Consider the following 25,182-nt stretch of genomic DNA (forward strand, 5'->3'; position numbering starts at 1 on the left):
AAGGGGGGTGCAAAAACTTTCTACTAAGTCAAGGGGGGTGGCAACCACGAAAAGTTTGTGAACCACTGATTTAAGAGGAGGTGTAAGGAGTAAGCAGCTCAGACACACAGGGCGGAGCAAAAACATTACAGTGCAAGGAGGCAAGTATGGGAGGAATATTTGAGAAAATGTGGATCAGGTAAAGAAATGGCTTCCTTCACACCACTCTCAAACCACCTGTCTTCTGTGTCCAAAATGTAAACATTCTGGTCCCAAATAAATGTCCCTTGTCCATAAGGTGTAGATGGACAGCGGAGTCTTGTGCGGCGGAGGTCGCCAGAGGCGTAGCCAGAAAATTTTTATAAGGGTGTCCAGGCAATAACCAATGTACACTGAGGGGGGGCCGAAAGCGGATAGGGGCCAGAACCTCAGGGTCAATCTACACTGTTCCAACAGGAAACTTAATGAGAAAAACATCCATATTTTCTAAATAAAGACTAACTATACTTTCCTTCAGCCTTTTCTAACAAAAAGACACAAATATTTAAACATCCATGCTTTCTAGATAAAAGGTATAGTGGTATAAAAGTATATTACTTACCTGCTTCTATCAACAAACATTCTGCATAAAATTGATATTTACAAGCACTAATATCTCCATGGAGACAGGAGCCCAGGAGCTAGTTTAGCTGAGCAGGTTTGGTTTTCTACAGATCCAGATTAGCAAGACCTTAAATAAAGTCCAAAAAGCAAACTGTGGTTCCTAAAAGGGGTATGAAAAATATATTTTACTTCTTCATACACCTTTTCAGACAATTTCCGTTAATCAATGTCATTTCTCTGGCTGTATATACTGATAGGTTGTTGGAGGGTTTTGTTTCTATTTATGTTTAGGTGAATTCAGGTAGTTTGAAAATTAGTGTTTAGTTTGGTTGATGTTAACTAGTCTCTTTGTGTGTATTTGGTTGATTTATTTATTGCTGTTTTTCAATATTGTCTAAAATATGAAGACGGGTCACAGCCCAGCAGCCAGCCCTGAGCCTGGGCTGGTTCTGGAGTTGCTCAGAGGCACAGAGGGATTTAAACCGACAGCCAGAAAGATCCTGCATCTTAGCAGGCTGAACCTCTCTGCAGAGCCGGATCTTTGCTTTAGTGATGAGTGTCTAACCTCCAGTAGCCGCTTCATCTCTTTGGTTTTAAATCTTTTCATAAAAACACGTTTATGATCCGACTTTGGAGCAGCTGGAATATCAGACCTGATTTCATCAGTTATTCTATCAGACATGCCAACTTGTTTTACTGTCTAATTTTCCTGAGAAGCTTTTTTTTCCTTGTTTCAATACATGGTTTAATCCAAAGCAGAATCCTATTGTGTTTTCCAGAACTGGACGTCTTTAAGAAGTTTGTTTCTGGAATGAATAGTTTGAAATAAACTAACGCTGCCTTTCTTTTACCCCCTCAGGCTCAAATTAAGTTGTAGTTGCAGGAAAAATCTGATATTTGGAGAAAATTATCATATGGGGTAGTAATATACAATTCAGACTTTTTTTGAGAGAGACCTTTACATGCAATGATGTCTGGGATGTTGCAGATTTGCAACAGTGGCCTGGAGTGGTAAATTAACACTGAAGACTGAATCTGATATGAAAGTTAACTTTATTTAAATGTCACAAACAAAAAATTAAAACAAATTTCGAAAAACAAATTTTCTCTCACAAAATTAGAGACAACTTTTTCTCAAACTTTTTCTCCACCGACATCTCAAAACCTCTTGAGAAGGCAGTTTCTGTTTAACTGTTGCTCACAAAGATTAAATCTACTAATTGGCATGTGTCATATCTATATACATTTATGATACATCTTATGTAGTATTGATTTCAAAATAATGGAAATTGGAAGTGATACTTACATGAAATTGGTGCTTAGAAAATCAGTTTCAGTGACACCAAGGACTCAAGGACTCAGCCATGTTGAAAGTGAGTCAGCATTGCCATGTGGTGAGCTGGAGAGAAACTGTTTGTTGCAAATGCACAACTAAGTCCTTCTGTTGTAGTTCTGAGTAACAAAAGCTCTTAAAATATGGATGTGGAGTAATTAGCTAAGTGGGATTTAGCTGTTGCAAATCTGCAACATCTGCCTGGAGAGGGTTAAAGGAGAGGTTATGCTGCTGTTCTGTCATATCAGCATACCTATAGTCAATACCCGTTTATCCCTTTAGCTTTGTACAAAAAATAGACTTAAACTACCTAAATGGGCGTGTATCGCTTTAGTCATGTACAAACAAAAAAACAATTTAATTACTTACTATTTGGTGTTTTTTGAAGTGCATGGCAATCTGGCCTTAAATTGTTTTTTTTGTACATGAATAAAGGGTTACACGCCCATTTAGGTACTTTAAAGTCTGTTTTTTTGTACAAAACTACAGGGATAAATGCAAATCTGATGTTTTGCACATGTGTATTGACTATAGGTTTGCTGGTCTGACAGAAAACCGCTATCTTGGGACCAGTGAAGTGTTTTTTCTTAACAACACAAACAGCCATATATATTAAAAAAGAAGCGGTTTCTGAAAACCTGCCCAGAGCATAAAAGGATTCACCTTCTATCCTTCCTGTGACCCAAACCTCCCAGAAACCTTTAAAGGAAAAGTCTGCTCACATTTAGTATATGAACTCCTGAAAGTAGTTTAAATATGAAATGATTACATATTTCTCAATAAATTGTGTTTTAATTCAGAGTAATTTTCATGCGAATGTTCTTTACTAGAGGCATCCATGTTTGTCAAAGAACACTACTGCCACCTACTGGTTTGTGACGTCACGGTGCGGTATCGGCTGTTGATCAAGTCCCAGTGCTGTATCTGGTGTTTGTCACAAAGCGCTATTATCCAAGTCATCTTGAAAACATTCTTCTTCCAAATGTTGGCTACATATTACGGGTTATTTCTCTGGCCAGAAGTTCGATGGCAAATCCTCCCTCTTCAAGTTGGCGATCCAACGACCAACCCGTCCGTGGAGGATCAGGAATCAGAAAGGTGGAATAACTCTTTATTTTTCACTTTTACCCGATGTATTCCAGCATCCAGCTGCCATGCACGTGGGCATTGTCAGTTTCACTATAGCTCTGGTGAATTTCAATGGTGAAGTCCTCTGGAAATCTTCAATAATTGTTGTTGATTGCAGATGTGTCTAGTAGTTCCCATTGATTTAGCTTGTAAAGCGGGGAGAATGGCACTAGGCTTACCGCACCGTGACGTCACTGCTGAAAGATGGCAGGAGGGAGGGGTTACTATATTTGGGCAAAAATGGCCGCTCCCAGACTCTGTGATCGCGACATTTTTATTTTTTACTGATTAACACTACATTAATTAAACCACTGTAACCGTCATAGTTTTAGGTATAAATAAAGATCGATTGATAATTCCTTGCTAACTGGACTTTTCCTTTAAGGTCCTGATGAATAGTATCGGGTTGGATTTAGCCTTCTGGCTAACCTCCCCTCATACTCAGGCTCCTGAACTTGGCAGAAAACTTCGACACAGACAGCAGGGGGGGGGGTTACAGGTAGAGTTTATTGTCTTGTTGCATTAAATACCAGCTTTACAGTGATGTGTAAATATCCTAAAACATTCAGCCTGATCCATTTACATTTGGTTCAGATATTTCCTGGAAAACACTGAAGAGATAAGAGCACTTTCTAGAAGGAAACAGCATAGAGGAACGCCGCAGACGGACCGCGCTCTGAGGTTTTACACATCAGGACAAACCAAACATCTAATGGTCAATAAAGGAGGTAAATGTTGCGTCAGGATGCTTAAGATCAGCTTGTAGTTCAGTTCCCTGTTTGGTAACTGATGACATGCTGGAGATTATCAAACACTGGCGGATTTAACTGGTTTAAAGAAGATTTTGTTCTGTTCTCATAGATTCAAACAGGATGGACTTACATTTAAAATCTGTGGGTGAAGATAAATAACAGAAGCATGTTTTACTCTTTAAAAGCTCTCTATATCTAATTCCTTATTATTATTAATTCATAAACTGGACTTGAAAATGTTGACTTAAAGTGCTTTACTGGATTAACCTGATTAGGGGAAATAAAACCTTTAGATTTGGGTTAAAACACCCAAAGAATAAAACACATGAAGTGATTACAAACAAGCTTATAAAACTGGAGGAACTCCCTTTTTGTGTCTTTATGCAGCTGTTTTCATTTTTACTATTAAACCTGTTTGCTTCCAGGAAGATTCACAGATAAATGGTTCTCATTAATTGTCTAAAATAAACCCTACAGTGATGAAAGTGGGATAAAATGCAGGATAAATTCGACTCAGACGACCTTTGACACGGTTAACATGATGTCCACATGGCATTGAAGTGACGGTGGAGCCACTAGAAATGAAGGAGGGTTGCTACTTTGGCTAAAGATGCAGAAAAACTAAATGAGGTTGAATGATAAAAGGCACAAACTGCTCCCTTTCTGTGAGTAAAATCCACAGGAACTGATAGAACCGGGGGTTCTGGGACCATCCGGGTTCTGATGTGGTTCTGTGACTCAGCACTGAGAGTGTTTTTATTAGAGACACGACACGTTTCCTCACAGCAGCTTTAAGATCATGCATAAATACACAGAGGTGGTCGGTGGAGAGGGCGAGCCGGTTCTGGTCCAGGTTCTAGTTGTGGTAGAGCCGTATGCGCTGGGAAATGGTGCCACGACACAGGGGGCAGTTCAGCATGGCGTCGCTGCACACCTGGCAGCAGCAGACATGGCCGCACAGCAGGAAGATCACCTGAGACTGAAACAGAGGAGGAAGGTGAGACAAAGGACCGGACCGTCATGGCGGTACCGTGTAATCCAGAATCAGGATATTACTCAAGATTTTATTCAAGCAGAAATGGGTTTAGTGAAATAAAGACAGAATGAATAAATATCGGCTCATAGTTTGATTCTCAGTATTAAAAAAAATCAAAACAATAAGATAACATAGAAAAATTCTGGCGAAAGAAACATTTCCATATAAAACAAATAAATAAAGATAAAGAACTTCTACCTATATATACATATATTTTTAAATTTACTTAAATAAATATAACAGAGTAAACATAACCATGGGGGGTTTGCCATTAGGCAATACTAGGCAGGTGCCTAGGGCCCCATAAAATTACTTTTACATGTATGGTTAATACAACTATTCCTCATTTGTGCAAATTAATTATGTTTTTGATAAAAATCCTTTTGCTAAAATGCCATCAGAATGCTAATAATATTAAGACCTTCAGTGTCCACCATATTGGATCAGTCCATTTGCTGCACATGTTCAGAAAGGTCCAAACAGACAGCAGCAAACCATTTGAAAACAAACCATGCAAAGAGCAGTGTTGCCAACTTAGCGCTTTAGTCGCTATATTTAGCCACTTTTCAGACCCCTCTAGCACTTTGATTTCTAAAAAGCTCCTAGCGCCAAATCTAGAGACTTTTTTCTGCTACTGGAGACTTTGGAGACAACATCTAAAAGCAGCGAACTCTGCTCTCCAGAGCGAGTAGATTGGTAACCCCGCCTCCTGCTCTCCTCTATCTTGTCTGCTGTCATGATTCATGCAGCTATTATCTCAAACAAATGAAAAATGGAGAACAGATAAGCAGATCATGGCTTGTCTACAGTGAAAAGAAGGACTGGGTTATTTACTTTGGCCTTTTTTGGAAACACAGGAAGGAGCAATCAGCTAAGTGAGCTTAGTGCTTGGAAAAAATCTTTCATTCCTTTAGAGACAGCATGAAAAGTCAGCTGAGTACAAAACATAGAGAGGAAACTGGGGTTTCCTGCTTAGCGCTGCAGCACCGACTGCAGAGAAAAGCTTTAAAATAAAGGAAATTCCTTCATCAGATCCTTCTGGTTCTTACCTCCTTCTCCATGCAGACCACACATTCCGAGCTTCCTGGTCCCTCTACGGGCGCGGGGGCCGACGGGGTGACGGGAGTCCCAGGGGTCCGAGGTGATCGTGGTGGGCTGGGGGTCAGCATGGTGGAGGTGCTGGGGAGAAGTGGAGAGGGGGGTGGAGTTGGAGCTGTGGGGGTCACCTCCTCGTCCTTCTGAACAGCTTTACAAGCTCCTATAGAAGGAGCAGAAGGTTAGGAGTGGAAAACAGGTTGTGGTTCTAACATCTACTGGTAGCGGGATGGGGGAGGGTGTCTTACTTGTTGCAGGTTGGCGTTCCCGAGCCCAGTTCAGCAGAGCTTTCTGGATCCCAGCTTCACTGATTCCCAACTGGAAACCAGGAAGGAAAAATTCTGAACCATTAGAGGTTTCTGTCTGTTTCCTCCTTAATCAGTGAAACTAACAAGAACCTGAATCATTTCTGTCACTTGAGCCTTAAAGTCGTAGGGAAATCATATTTAAATGTCAAATAATTCTGGCTTAAAAATGTGTATAAATGTACTCTTTATCAGACCATATTGTAGCAAAATTTTGAAAATTTCTATTTTGAAAAAAAAAATCCAGTCTAAAAATCAGTTTTTCTCTCGTTATCTTCTGCAGGCCAGTTAATTATATGTCAGCCTCAACACCTAAATTTGGCCAATCATATATCAACGGTCATCTGTCAATCAAATTTTTTTCCTTCATAGCATCTTGATTCATATGTCGCAGCTAATATATGCAACGGTTAAAATAAAAAATAAGAATGATTCCCTTTCCGATTGAGTTGCGTCCCAGTGTTCACGGGGATGGACGTCTGTGTCTTCGGCAGGCGTAGAGCTAACAGAACTGGCAGCGTTGCGAGGCAAGGGCTCAAACATGTACGGCTGGAAGCCTTCTACACCAAACCAAGCTTCTGCCGCCCTGGCGTCCTCTTCCACAACATCTTCGTCCCCGCTTTCCTCCTCTAAATAAAAAATGGATGACGGAGGAGACTCATCCACGAGCTCCGACACTAAACTCTCCTCCTCTTGCATGTTTCCGCTGTCCATAGCGTTCCTTGACAGCGTCGTTTCTAAGTCACCAATTTAGTGCTACTTGGTCCCAATGGAATTTCCCATTGGGAACCTACTAGCACTAAGTTGCTAACTGGTTAGCAAGATGCTTCCGAGAAAATGGCCACAATCAAACTTACTTCAGAACCTTCCGCCACAACAATCCTGCCCGAGTTTTATTCACTCGTATAAAGTCGTGCACCACTCGGGAGAATTCAGAAATGAAACGGTTGGAGCAGCCGTTTCCCTACGACTTTAAAAACATTCCAACTCTCCGCTTCCAGACTGACCTTCTTGAGGTCCGAGGTCGTCATGTGGCGCAGCGTCTCGGTGGTGATGTGATGGTGAGCCAGGGTGGGCAGGTACTGCTGCGCCGACAGTCTGCACAGCAGGTTCACCAGCTCCTTCTCCAAACCCGCCTCCTGCGATCAAAAACCTGCTTTAGAACGTTTGCAGATCTGGTCTGACAGATCGTCCTGCTCTAAACTGACCTGCATCCGCAGCGACAGAGGCTTGGCGTCCAGCAGGCGCTGGTACTGAATCATCCAATAGTTCTGCTCGTTGGAGTCGGATTTCTTCTCCATTTCCACCTGAAAACCAAACCCCAAATCAGACTGTGACTGAAGCCTTTAGCTCCGCCTCTCATCCCAACGCCTCCTCACCAGAACCGCCCGCAGCTCCTGCTCCCTCTGGTCTCTCTGCTTCAGCAGGCTCTGCAGTAAATCACCGAGGGCCGTGCGCTGGTCCACCAGAACGTCCTGCAAAAACACAATAAGGTCAAAACTTTGCTGGAAAGCAGCTGAAGGTGAAAATAATGAGATCTGGAGAAATCTGAGAAGTACTTTGGAAAACGAACATGGCTCAGACAGAACATGTCCAGCTGCAGCCTACAGACTACTGATGAGTGGAAACCGATTTAGTCTAATCTGAGTTTAAAGATCTTTGTAGAAGTTTTGGTTTCTGATCTTTTCATTCAGATTTAATCAAATTTTAATCAGCAGGAATTTTGCTTGGACTTAAAAAAGTATTAAATATTACAAAATAAGAAATCATGTACTAAAGTCCCTGTCCCACCTTGACGATGTAGACTAGCATATGCCCAATGTATGGAAAATCTGGCAAAAACGCTGGCATACAGTGGACAAGTTATTGGTACGTTTTGTATAATTTATGAGCACGCTGAGGTACGCTAAAACACGCTGGCACAGGTCGACATATGGCGAGTACGTTGGGAAAATTTGAACATGCTCAACATTTCTCAGCGTATGCAATGAGTTCCAGGTCAGTTATCTGATCGTTGACAAACGTTAAGTGTCAGTTACTCATAAGTCATGGCGTCTACCTTATCCAAAACCTACGAGTAACTTGTGCATAACTTGATAACTTATCAAGAACTTCTCTCCAATTGGCATACCAACGTATCTAACATGTTCCAGACGAGCGCTGAACGTGTTTCTAACTTCCAGCTACTGCATAATGGCGTATTGGCAGCGTTTTGGTATAAAGGGGGTTCACAGGTAACCTGACTCCGCCAGATAGATTTGCTCCGCATATCCATCTGGAAACCTTCCGTTGAAGTAATTTTGGGAAGGGGCGAAAATACTGGTTAGCTGATTGGCCTATGTTGGTGATAGACGGGCCAAATAAACCAATCAGATCAACGAAGCATATGACGTACTAACAGAGCGACGACGAAGAGGAGCCAATTGATAGATCAAACTCTTGCCGAAACCAGTCGGGAGAAGAGCAAAAACATCTTTTCCTCTAAGAAAAGCCTCCAGAGCAGTGTTTTGCTCTGTAATTCTGATAAAACTTGCTCGATAGCCACGCTAACGCTAGTTTCATCGGCTGAAGCCACCATGTTCTTTAGACTGAACTGTCACGCTTCTCGTTGCGTCACACCTCAACCCGCCTCAAAGCCAACGCTGATTGGACGTTCGTTTGGAGAACGGCTCCAAATTTTCTTTAACGGAGAGTCTCCAGACTGATCTGCGAGTGAAACCTTGAAAGCTTGCGAGATCAGGGTGGCCTCACGTGGCTAGTTCACAGGAGGAAACCATCAGTTCTCCTCCAGACGCGATCAAAGAAATCTTTTTATGCAGGCCGGGCGCCTCTGGGCGGATTGCTGCCCCCCTCAGGACACTGACTTGTGATATTTCATGGGCATTACATGCATAAGTTAGGCTGTCGTTGGAAATAATTTCTGAATTATGTTATGCATATTCTATGTTCATTTTCCTGTGTAAAGCACTTTGCATTGTCTTTGTACTGAACTGTGTATACAAATAAATTTGCCTTGACTTGCCTCTTTATACGCCAAAATTTTAACTAAATCAGCAAGGTGTGACAGGGGCCTAAGCTAGTTTTATGAATCAGAAAAGAAAAGAAACCTTGTCATAATTCCTAATTCCTCCAAACAGAAGGCATCCACCCAGAACCAGAACTTAGAGCCACACAGAACCTAGTAAAGGTAATTATCCAAAACTTTTACCATTTCGTTAAACTAACAGAGTCGGTCTGTGGAGGCGTGGATCTCTGGCTCTTTTCGATCATTTCCACCTTCATTCAGTAAAACCATAAATCCTTTTTCATCCTGTTTATATTCTGTTCTACTCGTTTATCTGTGATGTTAAAAGAACCAAAAAGATTCACAGGGAGGGAATGTTTGTGAGTGAATGATGCTGTGGATCCATGACATGGAGGAACAGGAGCCAAACAACACATGAAAGCAAATAAAGGAAGCGGGGAGACCCACCTGCAGGTTCTCAGCATCCAGGTTGCGTTTCTTAATCTCCAGTTTAGTCAGCTGCATGAGTTCGGCCTCAATGAGCTTGATCTGAGGACAGTGGAGAGGCCACATGCTGCTTTAAATCAGGCTGAATGAGCTGATGAAATGAGCGTCTATAAAGCAGCGCCGGGTTCTGATGGCACCAGAGCTGGACCCAGAAGAACCATGTGGGACAGATCTATGAACAGGAGAACTGTCTGAACTGGATCTTAGCGTTCTGGGCCAGCTCTGGTTTACCTCCCCGGGCTACATGGAAGCAGCAAAGATCTGAGCTGTGAGTTAAAGATGAATTCAGTGATGAGGAAGAAATAACCCAAATAAAGGCTTAAAATAATCTGGATCAACCGAGCGGCTGAGGTGTCCGTCAGCGCCTCAAACACACCTGGTTGCGGATGTAACCGTGAACCGCGTCTTTCTGCAGCTGCAGAGCCTGAAACGCAGCTTTCTGCATCTCCTCCTGTAGAGAACAGAGGTCGCCGTTATCCGCTGCCTTATCACGGAGAGAATTTTATTTTGACCGTTTGAAAGGAACACGTACCTCCTGTAAGATCTGAGCAATGGCTTTAGACTTGTCCAGAACCTGGAGCGACAGCATCTGGTCAAACTTCTTGTCCATAACCTCCATGCTGCTCAAAAGAAAACAGATTTGGTTCTGAAAAGCTTCGTCTAAATCAGTGCGGAGACGTGAAGTGCGTCAGTGATTGAGACGTCAGACCTCCTGCAGGCCTCGGAGACCAGGCTTTGTCTGCGACTGTCGCTAGCCTCCTGGAGGAGGCTCATGGCGCAGCCGTCTGACAGCATCTTCTGCATGGCGGCTGGAAACGAGAAGGAAAACTGGTCAGCAAGAAACAGAAGATGCAGAGATGAAAACATCATGAAACTGGGCTGTGATGCTTTAAAGTGAACTATTTAAGAAGGGTTCTACCAGAAAACAGGAAGCCCTGACATACGAACAATGATCCAAAGGTGCAGTTTAACAGAGGGTTAGTTTACCCAACCGAGACATCATGATTATCACATTTCTATTTTTTTCCGCGATCACAGCTACAGTTTAAAGATTCTTAGCCAAATTTTTCCCACTGAATGTCCAGCTCAGAAAGGTACCGACGCTGTGAAATATTCAGAACCTTGTGAATCTAAAATGTTTCTTCACTGAATCGTAGGTGTTTTCTGTCTCCTTCCCACCGATGGAAGAAGTAGGTGTTTCTGTCCAATCAGAGCCCAGAGTGCAGAGAGACACGCCCACTCTGTCATTACTCCCGGTCCACAGTTCTAAGGAAACTGGATCGGAAAGTTCTGCTGTTTTCAACCAGTTTCTTGGGTCTGTTTTGTTTCTTCCTCCTTCTGCTCTCAGGAAATGATGGGAGTTGTTTCAGGACCAAAACTTTAATAGGAATAGGAAGAGGTTCAATAAATAAAATAAAATAACAGACTTCAAAATAAGAGCATGCCTCTGTTGTGGTTTCAATCAGGAGTTACTAGTGTTCCAAAAAAGGATTGTAATACAAATCAAATTAATTATAATTCTTAGTGGCATAGAGGTTGGATTGAACATAAAGCCTCCATCCAAACAAATAATATATTTACAGCCAACATTCATATTTATATGGTGCCATAAACCATGATATTAGGACCAATGTCTAAACTGATATGAAACGTAACCATTGGGTTAGGATGATTAAGGCTGTTCGTGGAACTCAACATTTTAAAACCTTCCCCAGCATAAGACCGTATCAGACCGAAATCCCACATCCTCCATCACTGCCCCGCCCCTTTCCGCTCCGCCCCACTGTGCTTTAGACCACCAGCCAAAGCCTACAGCCTCCACAGTTCGTCCCGTCTTGCTCCTCTCCGACATCCCTTGAGCTGGAGGAGAGCATGCGCTACTTTATCATTATTAAATTCATAAGAGAAAAACACGCGGAAACGAAAGCTTAATTTAATATGACTTATTAAAACAAATCCAGCATATGTTCAATTTCTGTCCAACTATTTTCTTTTTGTCGTGGATTTTTGTAACGGGGATAACTAGGATCATACATGGTTTATATCAGGGATCTTAAACCAGTTCCAGAAAGAGCCGATGGCTGCAGGTTTTCTTTCCAACTAAGCAGCCTCACACCAGACTCCATTCATCTCATCAAGTCATTGTGTTCAGATTGCAGTCAGTTGATGAGATGACTGGAGTCTGGTGCGCGATTGCTTGGTTGGAAAGAAAACCTGCAGCCACACGGCCCTTTTTTGGAACCAGTTTGAGAATAGGGGTGTAAATAATAATCGTTTTGTATCGATGCGTCGATCCAACAGCCGATGATCCGATGCATCGATACGTCCGCAAGACGTATTGATGCATTTTTTATCCATTTGCTCCTGGGCGTAATTCTCCCTCCTGTGCTGCGGTGGCGCTAAACCTATTGTGCCCTCCTACCTCGCTTCCTGGTTATACTCTTACAGCAGTGTGTTGCAGTGAGCTTGACGCAGACATTTTTGATTTATGCTCAATATTGAAGCGTGGTCTGCGCTACACGCTGTGGGTCTAGATATGGCCGAGGCGGCGAGGAAGTGGGGGCGAGTTTAGTCTGACGACGGAGGGACATGAGGGCCAAAAAGAGCGGAGATCCAGGTGGAAAAAGGGTCCCAGCGTTCTCGTGCACCTCGCTCTTCTAGCGGGTCAAACTTCACGAGTTGTTTTCCGCAATTTCAGTCATAAAAACAAAACAAGCCGGCCTCCTGTCTGCGGCGCTGTCTGCGGAGGGGGCGGGACGTCTGGAGCCGAGGTATTGAATTGCACTCATTGCACTGATTCTGTTCAGTATTTTTTGATGCTAAGCCTTTCAGAATCTATAACGCAGAGGTATTATTAATTTTCAGTGAATGTGGTTTTAATAGGAATAGGTGGAGTACAACTTTTCTACTTCTGTTATTTGCTGTTGTTTCTATAAAAAAATGCATAACGATATTACAGCTTTCATTGATTTAGTTCAAATTTGTAACATTGTCTTTCCTGTAAGGTGTAAAAAAACAAACAAAAGAAAACTAACCAATTAATCGAATCGAATCGTGTTTTCTTGAGTATCGAAAATAATCGAATCGTTGGGTCAGGAAATCTATACTGAATCGAATCGCCATGATGGATGTGATTTACACCCCTATTTGAGACCCTTGGTTTATATGAACTATGTTTGTTCTGTAGTTACGAACTCAGCATCTCTTCATCCTGCCCTGCAATAAGAAGTTTGTTTTGAAGTTGTGAGATTCGCTCTTGGAAGTTGTTGTGACTGGATTTGATTAAACTTTTAAGCCTCTCGGTATAAAATAAAAATTTTGATCATAATGAGAAATCTGCTTCCTGGTATGTAGGAAGTACCAATAGTTTGCATCCAATCATTCAATTAACGGTCTTAGTTTTTGGGAATATATAAGAATTATGCTCTAATTTGTAGTTACCAATCTGTTGATACTATATTTTAATTTGACAAACTGGATCTTCTTGACATTCTTTTTTCTGTTTGGAGTGATTGCAATAGCGGATCTTGACCTGGCCGTACCGGAGCAGAGCAAAAAATAACTTGGCTCTGTATTTTGACGTTGACGGATGGAGAAGACGTGGATGGTTAAGTGCTGAGCTGGAAAAAATCCAAATCTAGATAAATTTTTTCTTAAAATAAGTGCATTTGTTCTTGGATTGAGGAGGTAAAGGAGACATTTTGCCAATGGAACAAGAAAATTTACACTTAAAATAAGAAAACAGAGTTGCATTGTCTTATATCAAGGGCATATTATCTAAATGTCTTCTTTCAAGAGTAAAATTGCTCATTCCGTTGGCAAACCATCTCATTTACCTGCTCAAATTAAGGGTAAATACACTTAATTTAAAACATTTTTTACTCATTTTTAGATCATTTTTGCAGTGGAGGATTGCGGTGGATGTAGAGAACAGCTCTCATTGATTAACATGATAGACAAGTACTCTGCACGACGTACGTAGCGGGACAGAGCGCTGACGGAGTATGTGGAATTCCACATATTCTTAGCAGATATTGGTGTTTTATTCTTGTATTTGCTGATTCATCAGTGCATCCAGCAGCCTTGCTTTGAGATGCAAGTCACGTGAAATACCTCTCCTTTCATTTAGGATCCATTGTTTAAGTTTGATATTTTAGTAATTTTTTCTTATTTGTTTAAATTTTGACTTGTAAACATTTGTTATTATGTTGTTTTCATATGAAAATGGAGGAAGAAAAATCAACATTGTCCTAGTGAATGTAAAAATGTAAAAAAAAAACAGATTAAATCAGCATGACATATCGGAAAGTAATCGTTATCGGCCTTTAAAACTTTCCAGGTGTCTAAGTCCTCAATCAAGCAACTGCTGGAAGGCAGTCTTTAATACATTATCTTGCACATTTAACACCAAATTGGAACCAAACCCAGTTGCAGCCCTATTTGGGGTCCTTGAGGGTGGAGCTGTTTCAAGTGCTACTAGAAAATATTCTATAGCCTTTGCTTTACTTTTGGCATGTCGTGCAATCTTACTCGGATGGAAAGATGCCTCCCCACCATCTCATTCACAGTGGCTGCAAGATATCATGTCTTGTCTAAAACTCGAAATTTCTTGAAAGCATTTCCAGCTCTTTAATTGCTCAGACATGCTAAACTGCACTGATTCTACCTTAGGCGGGTCCTGAATGTTGTGGAGTGATGATATAGTTTTGGCAGCGACGGATTGGCTGATGGGGAAGGGGTTATTTTGTTTGTTTTATTGTATTATATCTCTGTGCTTCACTACTTGACTTGTTTTATTGTAGTTTTTCTCTTTCTCTATTTGTGAAGTCTATATTTCTTTTACTTTAACAAACTTTTGTATGAGCAATTTGTTCAACTGGCTTCTATAAGCCTACCTTGCCAAGGTGAGCCAACACCTCATAACTGTGCTCTGTTTTTTGTTTATGTAAAACTTAATAAAAAATATCTTGAGTTAAAAAAAAAAAAAAAACTTTCCAGGTGTCTTGAAATGATTTTTTTTTTTCAATTTACAAATTTTTAAGGCTTTCAATGACCCATAGAAACCTTGTTTTAATGTTGTTTGGGGAAAAACAACCTGGAAAACTGCTGAAAGTGTTTTTTTTGGCTCTTTATTATTTTTAACCAAAGGTATTCATAGATCTTGTGGCTCCAGAACTCTGGTTCAGATTCTAACAACAAGCAGAATCCTGCAGGTTCTTTTCTGAGATGTTTTGTTATAGATCTTTCATTGTGTATTTTTATAACTTAATTATATTCATTTTTTTTGTTTGTTTCAATACTTTGGGTGAAGAACCAGAAAAGGACGGACGTCCAAACGGACTCTCTACCTGCTACATCCCTCTTCCGCAGTGAGTCGGCCTCCTCCTGAGTGATGGCGGTCAGCTGCTCCATCCGGATCCTGTAAACCAATGAAAACAGATGAAGCCAGATTTAATTCTAAAGCCGGAAACCAACAGAACTTTGATCCAAATGTTAGGATGTTTAGTGTTTCTTATCTATGATGAGTCATAAAATGAGGCAGGCACAGAAAATAAACCTTTAACAGAATAATCTTATTGTTCTTTTGTCTTTCTAAGCCTTCTCTCAATATCACCCGAATCAAACAATGGATCTGGTCAGCTGGTCTCTGCAATTGATAATTGTTTTCAACTGGAAGACAAGGTAAAGGGGACCCGTCCTGTTCTGCCAGGACATACTTTGTGGGATACTTCATGGATTGAAGGCTTGGAGAATGGTGTGTTTTATGATGCTGTCAATGGACCACCTGGAAGACGTATGGATGTCTTCATGTGGGCTGATGGAAAAATGCTGTGCAGCTTGCTCTCAATATAAAAGTATATTATCAAAACTCCCCTGGATGTTATGGGCCCAGAACTGCCAGCTCCCCCCCCACGTGAGGAAACAGCTGGAAGCTGCCCGCTCCACTGAGCGGAAACAGCTGGATCAGTTTCTCTGTACTGCACAGCTGGATGTGGACAAGATTCAAAGACTCACCGATCCTCCTCCAACGCTTGAAGGAACTCTGCGCTCTTCTTCTGCCTGCAGAAAAGACTCTGATGTTAAACCACAGGAGAGGCGGCGGCGGCGGTGATCTCACAGCTCCCAGCCTCTGTGCTTCCTACCTGTTGTTGTCGAGCAACAAACTGCTGATGCGGCAGCTGATGTTGTCCTCGGCCTGCCGGACCTTCTCCAACAGCAGCTGCCTCTCGGCCTCCTGAGCCCTCTGCTGCTGGCTGAAGCCCAGCTGCGCACGCTCCTGATCCTGAACAGCAGAAACAACCTGTCAGATGGAGATCGGGTTCCTTCCCTGCGTTCGGTCAGGACAATGAAGCTGTTGGAAAACTGAACGGCTCTCGGAAGGTTTTGACTGTGTTAAGCCGGGCCTACACTTTACGATTTTATGCCCTTTTCGGGCCGATTGTCCAGTTGTGCGAGAATTATTTCAATCGGGCTGGCTTTCAGCCTGATCATGCGTCCTGTGTCGTGTATGAGGGGTGATTAGCCGCTCACGACCACCTCCAGATCAGGAATCGTAAGGTCAGGAGAAAAATCAAACATGTTTAAATTCAGTCGGCCGTCATGAGGTGTTTGTGGATAAATCCTGCTGTTGAGGCAGAGCTAGGATAACCTGACTCGGCCAGATGGATTTACTCCGCATATCCTAACCTTCCGTTGAAGTAATTTTGGGAAGGGGCGAAAATACTGGTTAGCTGATTGGCCTATGTTGGTGATAGACGGGCCAAATAAACCAATCAGATCAACGAAGCATATGACGTACTAACAGAGCGACGCCGAAGAGGAGCCAATTGATAGATCAAACTCTTGCCGAAACCAGTCGGGAGAAGAACAAAAACATCTTTTCCTCTGAGAAAAGCCTCCAGAGCAGTGTTTTGCTCTTCTTTCAATGAAGACAGTGAAGAAATACTCTGTAATTCCCATAAAACTTGCTCGATAGCCACGCTAACGCTAGTTTCATCGGCTGAAGCCGCCATGTTCTTTAGACTGAACTGTCGCGCTTCTCGTTGCGTCACACCTCAACCCGCCTCAAAGCCAACGCTGATTGGACGTTCGTTTGGTGAACGGCTCCAAATTTTCTTCAACGGAGAGTCTCCAGACTGATCTGCGAGTGAAACCTTGAAAGTTCAATTTACACTTGCCCAGTATAATGTTTGATAAATATAGTTCCTAATATTCATTTCTGTATATATATCAATGATACATGTTTTTTTTTTAAATGTTTTTTGCAATTCATCCTCTTTGGCCCGTCTATCACCAACATAGGCCAATCAGCTAACCAGTATTTTCGCCCCTTCCCAAAATTACTTCAACGGAAGGTTTCCAGATGGATATGCGGAGCAAATCGATCAGGTTAGGGAGATCGGGCAATGGTTAACATCGAGCCCTGCCTAACACCACACTGCTCCCCGGGCGCCGTACAATGGCAGCCCACTGCTCCCCAAGGGGATGGATTAAATGCATAGAGTTAATTTCGTTGCTCTGTACTTGTGACAGTATAATGACAATAAAAAAAGCTTTACAAAGTTTCCAGTTGATGACAGAGATGAACAAGAGTGGAGAAACGGATCCATAAGGAGAGAGGCTACAGGTGTATTAAAAGCTAGCCTAAAAATGCAGAGAAGAAGCAACATCTCATGCTGCTGATACATGTAGGAGGCCTTATGGTTTTGATTTTGCACCGATAAAACGTTCAAAATGTGCATGTTTTAAGTGCTGGTAAGCAATGAGTACTTTTGACTTAATACTTTCTCCTTTTTCTACTTTTTTCTTTCCACTAATCTATAAAGTAATATATACAGCAGTTTGTTGACAACTTTTTTTTTATCTGATAAACTGCACTTTTTGTGAGAAGCTGAATAGTTGTTTTGGTCACTTTCAGGATTGTAATACTAAAATAAATGATCTACTGATAATAATAATTGTAATTTAATGTGAAATGAAGCAATCAGAAACATTAGTTTACACTGATATGTTGCAGAGATTCTCATTGATCCAACATGATTCCCTTTGATGCTCATAAATATTTCCTCTAAAACCCATTCCTTCCTTCACAGTTCAGAGCTGAACAGATTAAAAAGAGGCGCTGACGTACCTGTCGGACTAAATTCAGCAGGTTGTCCTTCTGGGAGTTGTTCATGAGGAACAGCTGAGTGTGCTCCCTTTGTTGCTCCTCTAGGTGGCGCTCAAACTTCAGCTTCTCTTGTAGCTTTTGCTCCTGAAGGACAAAGCAAGTGAATTTTTAAACTTCAATCATATTATCAGCAACACGCTTTAAATAAACTGTCTTATGTCCAAGTTTAAGGCTGTAAACTTTAATAAACATAAAGGTTTCTTCTTCTTATCATAAATGTACTGGTTTGTGTGTCTTGTTTGGAGTTCAATGAAAGCAACAACAATGAGATTTGTCACCAACCTTTTTCCTCTCATAGTCGTTGAATTTGCTCTGCAACAGAAACAAAACAGCTGAATGAGACCTCCGTCAATACATGAACCATCTCCAGCAGCTGTCCTCCTAGTTCATTGCACATATGTGCACTCAGACAGGAACAGCATTCAGTGTAAAAAGCCTCAGGCTGCTGGTTGTGGAAGATGGAGTCACTCTGCGCAAAAGCATTGCATAAATTGTCAAAATTTCTCTCACATATTATTATTTCTTATCTCCAGAATGTCACTATATGCAGATGATACTTAGCCTCGTGAGACCATCCTGATCTCGCGAGCTTTCAAGGTTTCACTCGCAGATCAGTCTGGAGACTCTCCGTTAAAGAAAATTTGGAGCCGTTCACCAAACAAACGTCCAATCAGCGTTGGCTTTGAGGCTGGTTGAGGTGTGACGCAACGAGAAGCACGACAGTGCAGTCTAAAGAACATGGCGGCTTCAGCCCATGAAACTAGCGTTAGCGTGGCTACCGAGCAAGTTTTATCGGAATTACAGAGTATTTCTTCAATGAAAGAAGAGCAAAACACTGCTCTGGAGGCTTTTCTCAGAGGAAAAGATGTTTTTGCTCTTCTCCCGACCGGTTTCACCAAGAGTTTGATCTATCAATTGGCTTGTGCCTGGCTTGTGGTTGTGTTTTCGTCGTCGCTCTGTTAGTACGTCATATGCTTCGTTGATCTGATTGGTTTATTTGGCCCGTCTATCACCAACATAGGCCAATCAGCTAACCAGTATTTTCGCCCCTTCCCAAAATTACTTCAACGGAAGGTTTCCAGATGGATATGCGGAGCAAATCCACCTGACGGAGTCAGGTTAGGACTCCTGGATCTGCTGTTCAAATCCAGTTTTCTTTCACCAATTTAGTAGTTTAAACCATGGTTATCAGCAGAGTTATTAATCAAAAACCAAAGGAAATTGTCTCTGTTTCTTCAAAAATGAGGTGGATTTGAGCCAAGAGATAAATCTTTCACTGTATAGATAATCACAGACAACCACAGATTATACCGGAGATTGTCCCGGAGGTTCTGAGTTCAAATGCCGCTCATTCCTACAGACTGCCACTCTGGGTCCCTTAGTAAGACCCTTAACCCCACACAATGGCAGCCCACTGCTCCCCAAGGGGATGGCTTAAATACAGAGAGTGAATTTCCCCATTGTGGGACAATAAAGGGATTTACATAACATTGAAATATCTGTTAAAAATCTCCATTACGGTATTATTTTACCTAATAAATATGTAAATACTACACACTACTGAAGATAAGCACAGGGTAAATGAAAGGCCAATAAAATGGGATAAAAGGGGGTCTAAGAGTCTTTACGGAATGTTCAAGTTCTAAGGCTTGGTGTGTTAATGTATTTAAGGTGTTCTTTAAAATAGCAGCAAATAAATGTGAATAACAACTGAGGCAAAGTTTTTAAATGCAATAAAAACAGTGAGGCTTTATTGGATTTTAAAACAAAAGAAACAAAGTCTAGGTTGGCGCCTTGCATGGTTTCTTCTTCAACCGCACACCTGACGGTGAGGCAGCTGGTTGCTTACAGCAATGTCCCGTTATCAGCTGATCAGATGCAAACATTTCAGTACGAATACAGTTTAGTGAGACACTTTGCATAAAAATTGGCCTTAAGTTGAGGCGGACTCCTCCTAGAGTCTGCATGGACTCTAAACAGATATGTCCACACAAGTATGTTGGCTCCTTAAGTGTGTATCATCAGAAAGCTGATCAGATGAATGATTGAGCAGATGTTCAAAGATTGGAATATTGTTTTAGAGCTTAACTCTGCTTTATGCTGAACCGGAAACAGAGGAGCTGCAGTTTATTTCAGTACATCTGAGTTTAGAAGCTTAACAGGGATCTTTATTAGTAGAAAATGCACCCCGGTGTTGGTGAAAACTTCACGCTGTGTTTGGTGTTTGTGAGACGTACCTGCCAGGCCTCCTCCAGTCCATCCAAACAGTCCGAGTTCTGTTTGCCACAATCGCTCTCCAGAACCGGCAGGAGATACTGAGACGGAGGGCAGTACTCCTCTCCTAGCTCTGTGAACCGCATCAAGCATCGAGTTACAACAACATAAAACTCAGTTATTTGTCAGGTGGTGTCGTGATCGTTGTCTGCTTTCATGTTTTTCCACATCTCAGAGTCTATTCCGTCACATTTATTTCAAAAAGCCTGCGAGCAACATAAACATTAAACTATTTCTGCGTATGGTTTATCTACAAACGCACAACAATCTCTTTAAAGAGACTCTTTAGTGCGTTACATATATAGGGCCCAAAAACATCAATGCATGAAAAAACATTATGAATAACAGTCGATCCTGATGCCAAAATCGATATATCAGAATATACAATTTCAATTCCATCCATCCAGAAAAATATGGTTATGCCTCATTTTAATTATAGCATATTTTGTTCATGTAAACTTTCTTGTGAACTTGGAGATATATTTTATTGCGTGTTGCATATCCCAGTAAATCTGTTTCGCCTTTAAATCTGCAGCTCTTCCTACTTCCCTCTGTTTAAAAAGATTTATGAACATCTTTACTAATATAATGACGCCAGAAACTAAATTTCAAGATATATAGATGCAGTCTATGGAAGAGGATTAGGGCCACTGAAAAAAAAAAAAAAGTTAAAGGAGAAGTTCACTTTTTTACACTTTAAGCCCATTTTCTGTAGTGTCCAGGATGAAATTGAATGATCGACACCAAAGTTTTGACAATTGCTCCTGTCTCTGCTTTTTGGCTCATTTAGAATCCACCCCTGGCTGCTTCAGAATGGCTTCCATTGTGCATGTCCGATAATGTCCTTAAAACAACCTTAAACGTTCTTTTTTTTAAATATGCTACTCACCGGGTCGTCAGCGCTGTTCAATGACGTTCCAAAAATAGTTTCGTGAAGAAAAAACGTTCCTGTAGTGTTTTATTTAGCATTTTGTAAATCCCATTGAGTTCTGTAGGAATAGTCAATATTCCGCTGCCACCGGAAACGGAAATGGGGCCTGTTTTTACAGTTGTAGTCTTTTCGCTTCACTCTGTGTACTCCGACGTCGAGGTGCTAACGTCTCTGTTAAACACTTTCAAAAACTCTGAAAATGGAATACGAAAGGTGGATTCTTGATTCTCGACGTCGGAGTACACAGAGTGAAGCGAAAAGACTACAACTGTGTAAACAGGCCCCATTTCCGTTTCCGGTGGCGGAGGGATATTGACTATTGCAACAGAACTCAATGGGATTTACAAAATGCTAAATAAAACACTACAGGAACGTTTTTTCTTCACGAAACTTTTTTTGGAACGTCATTGAACAGCGCTGACGACCCGGTGAGTAGCATATTTAAAAAAAAGAACGTTTAAGGTTGTTTTAAGGACATTATTGGACATGCTCTATGCTAGCCATTCTAAAGCAGCCAGGGGGGCATTCTAAATGAGCCAAAAAGCAGAGACAGGAGCAATTGTCAAACTTTTGGTGTCGATCATTCGATTTCATCCTGGACACTACAGAAAATGGGCTAAAAGTGTTAAAAAGTGAACTTCTCCTTTAACGGATTTTTATATTTTATTTCAGTTTAACATGGGAAAAAAGTCAGAATTTAATCTCAGAATTCTGACTTCTTTTTCAGAATTCTGACTTTATTCTCAGAATTTTGGATTTTAATGTGGATGGGCACCATGAAGGAAGAGATGTGGGAGCACTCAGCTTCACTGACAAAGATGTGAGTTGTTTGAGGTGGCCAGTGACACATTCTTGGAAAATTACGGAATTAGGCAACTCTTTACGTGCCCGAGGGGTCCCCTCATTAATGGAGGAGCAGAAGGTCATTAAAACAAGAGAGCTAGTCTCTAAAACAGACATGGCTATGGCTTGATGCTAACATGTTTGTTAGCTGTCAGAATTCTGAGATTTAAGTCAGAATTCTGAGAAAAAAAGTCAGAATTCAGAGAAAAAAAGTCAGAATTCTGACTTTCTTCCCATATTAAACTGAAATAAAATTAAAAAAATCTGGTAAAATTTTTTTTTTTTTTTCCAGTGGCCCTAATCCTCTTCTGTAGCGGTCTGATTCTGTCTGCAGAAAAAGAAAACATGTTAATTCTAACCTGTAACTGGGAGTCATGGTCCTCTGAGAAGCAAAGATTTTTTTGTTTTCTCAGGCTTCTTGCATTATAATACTAACTTGTATAAACTTACAACCTTTTGTCATTTTTAACTGAAAAAGCTCCATATGTCAAACAAATAGATTTTTTTTGTGGTATGATCTAATTTTTAACCAACCAAAACATCGAAGTAGCTGCTGGTTAATATTCACTGAGTGCTGCTGTGTGTCTCTTCTCCAACCACATAGCTACTCTCTATGGAGTGAAATGCGCCCGCAAATCAGATGTCTCAAAGCGACACATCCGATGATGTTACACCGAGGCGGGACACGGGAGCAGCAGTTCCAAAATGCTCTGAACAAGGTTAGCTACATCCAACTCTGTTGCCTTTGGCTAAAGTACAGGAGCGGAAAGGGGAAAAAAGCGGAGATTATTGATGGCGCCTGTCTCCGCACGTCCTCTCGCCTGTGGTGGTGGTAGATCAGGGTTCCTACAGCATAAGGAAAGTTAAATTCAAGACTTTTAAGACTTTTTAATGCCACTTGAAATAAAAATTTAAGACCAAATTCACAAGAAACACAAGAAAAGCCTGCTTGCGACAACTTAACCCAAAGGTTTATTTTAACATAAACCACTGCACTAATGTTTCAAATGTTGAAAAGCTTCCCATACAGGAAGAAAGCTAAAAACACACAAATGACAGATATATTTTAACAATTATTTAACTGAATTCACAAACTTTGTTTTAGCAGGGAACAAAACAAATCAGTTTTAAAGCCCCAACATAACCAGCGCTAAGTCTTTTTAGCAGCTATTTTTCTTTGTATGGTTTTCTTAGTATGTTTGATTTGGTGATAAGTGGAGGCGTTGCAGAGACAAGGGTGGAACTAAACTGAGAAATACCGGCTGTTTCTCTGTAACTCCATTTTGACGCTTTGTGTTTCGTGCTTCGCATGTGTGACTCCACTGCCTTAATTCCCATCGTTCTGAGCTTGAATGACTTCTTGCACTAAATCCACTGAGCCTCATGTATGTTCCCTGGTTTTAGCCGTGGAGAAAACTCTTGGCTGGAGACAATTTTGGTTACATTTACACTTGCTCATATTTTCCAGACAAAAAGTTAATGGCGCATCTCCCAAATGTCCCGGCCCCAACAACGCTTTATTGGTTCCGCTATCGGGACGGAACCAATAATGGCGAGCCGTTATTTTTTAATAAAAAAAAAAAAAAAGTCAATTTTAACGTTTTATTTTGATTACAAAAATAAATCGTAATAAAAATGATCCTATTTATGATGTTTTAAAAATTAAGACCTACGAAAGACTGATTTAAGACATTTTAATACCAATTAAGGCCTTAATTTTATTTTTGAAGAATTCAATGCCTTTTAAGACTTTTTAAGGACCCGCAGGAACCCTGTAGATAAACCATGCGCAGAAGTAGTTTAACATACATGCAAGTATGTTTATTATGCTCGCTGGCGTTTTGAAATAAATGTGACGCCATAATAAGAGCTTTTACGTACCATCTCAATCAGTGCTGAACAGAATAGTTAGATCTTCATGTATAAAAGTCAGGAAGGTTTAGGCCTACCATCGCAGAAGAAGCGCTGGATGCTCTCCGTTCCCTCTGCGCATACAGATGCAGGCGGGTAGCTCATCTTAGCGGCATCCAGAGTGAAGCTCTGTCCCCGAACAAACGTTTCATCAGAACCAGCAGGAAACCATAAAGACGGGACGCTCCGCCGCACACTCACCTCCAAGGTGCGGATGTAGGCCAGATGTTTGGGGAGCTGCTGGAGGTCGTTGTCGCTGATATCCAGGGTCCGCAGGCTGCTCAGAGAGCCGACGGCCGGCGGCAGCTCAGTCAGACAGTTTCCTGTCAGAAAAACACAAACGTCTGCTTCAGAACTGGTCGGCTGCAGCCAGTTTGTCCCTCTGAGACGTGGAAATAAACGCCTCACCCTTCAGGTTGAGCGTCTGCAGGAGCTGCAGCTTCCCGATGGAGTCCGGTAGGTTCTTCAGACGGTTCTTCTCCACGTTCAGGATCTGACAGAGAGGAACCGAACGGTGATGATGAGCTGCAGAGGTTCTGCTGTGGATCTGCTGAGGGAAGCAGGGGTTTTACCTGCAGGTTGATCAGATGTCCAATGTCTTCTGGGAGAGAGCTGAGCTTGTTCTCATGCAGATCCAAAACCTGGCAAGCAGAAAGAAGATCAATGAGAAGAGGAACAAGAGATGCCTGTCTGTGGGTAGGGAAAAACAAATTTCAGTTCAGTTTATTTCTATAGCGCCTAATTAACAACACCTGTCACCTCAAGGCACTTTAAAGTTCACCAGATCATCCAGTCAGATTGATTCAAAGTTTTCTATCTAAGGAAAACCAGTTGATTGCATCGACTCATTGATTCAAAGGCAATCCCTCACACTAAGCATCCTTGTAGCGACAGTGGAGAGGAAAAACCTTTTAACAGGAAGGAACCTCCAGCAGAACCAAGCTCAGTGTGAGCGGCCATCTGCTGAGACCGACTGGGGTTCAAGGAGACAGAAGCAGACATAGAAAAAGAAGGATAGATACAAAAGGCAACTGTAAAAGGCTGCCATGTCCACTAAACACACTGAAAAACAGGCCGATCTTGAACATCTAGAAACAAAGATGTTGATGGCAGCAGCACAGCTGATATTTCTCTCCAGGATGAAAAATCAGAGAGAGCAGAACGTTAGAGATTGAATTAACAGATTCTGCACAGTGGGAAAATAGAGATAAAATGAAGAAGAATGATGAGAAAGGGGTCCCTATGTCCTCCAGCAGTCTAAGCCTACATTGTGTGCAGAATTATGTATTTTTGAGGATTATTTTTATTATT

The 25,182-nt window shown here is 41.5% G+C and overlaps 1 protein-coding gene across 2 annotated transcripts in view; it reads right to left on the reverse strand.

Annotated features, from left to right (window-relative positions):
- Window positions 1-3,531: 3,531 nt before the first annotated feature.
- lrsam1 (leucine rich repeat and sterile alpha motif containing 1) overlaps window positions 3,532-25,182 on the reverse strand; it is a 31,052-nt gene continuing 9,401 nt past the window's right edge. For both annotated transcript variants that reach the window (XM_038270711.1, XM_038270709.1), the window contains exons 6-25: window positions 24,444-24,512; window positions 24,280-24,364; window positions 24,073-24,194; window positions 23,910-24,000; window positions 20,150-20,259; window positions 18,195-18,224; window positions 17,874-17,996; window positions 15,886-16,025; window positions 15,758-15,802; window positions 15,091-15,161; window positions 10,452-10,551; window positions 10,275-10,362; window positions 10,119-10,193; window positions 9,704-9,784; window positions 7,611-7,706; window positions 7,440-7,538; window positions 7,239-7,370; window positions 6,175-6,244; window positions 5,881-6,089; window positions 3,532-4,774 (exon numbers count right to left, since the gene is read on the reverse strand). In XM_038270711.1, coding sequence (XP_038126639.1) covers window positions 4,652-4,774; window positions 5,881-6,089; window positions 6,175-6,244; window positions 7,239-7,370; window positions 7,440-7,538; window positions 7,611-7,706; window positions 9,704-9,784; window positions 10,119-10,193; window positions 10,275-10,362; window positions 10,452-10,551; window positions 15,091-15,161; window positions 15,758-15,802; window positions 15,886-16,025; window positions 17,874-17,996; window positions 18,195-18,224; window positions 20,150-20,259; window positions 23,910-24,000; window positions 24,073-24,194; window positions 24,280-24,364; window positions 24,444-24,512 — 1,959 coding nt within the window. In that variant the 3' untranslated portion in view covers window positions 3,532-4,651. The remainder of the gene's footprint in view (window positions 4,775-5,880; window positions 6,090-6,174; window positions 6,245-7,238; window positions 7,371-7,439; window positions 7,539-7,610; window positions 7,707-9,703; window positions 9,785-10,118; window positions 10,194-10,274; window positions 10,363-10,451; window positions 10,552-15,090; window positions 15,162-15,757; window positions 15,803-15,885; window positions 16,026-17,873; window positions 17,997-18,194; window positions 18,225-20,149; window positions 20,260-23,909; window positions 24,001-24,072; window positions 24,195-24,279; window positions 24,365-24,443; window positions 24,513-25,182) is intronic.

This window comes from Cyprinodon tularosa, unplaced genomic scaffold (assembly GCF_016077235.1).
Source record: "Cyprinodon tularosa strain WSP-4 unplaced genomic scaffold, ASM1607723v1 ctg773, whole genome shotgun sequence".
Classification (NCBI taxonomy): domain Eukaryota; kingdom Metazoa; phylum Chordata; class Actinopteri; order Cyprinodontiformes; family Cyprinodontidae; genus Cyprinodon; species Cyprinodon tularosa.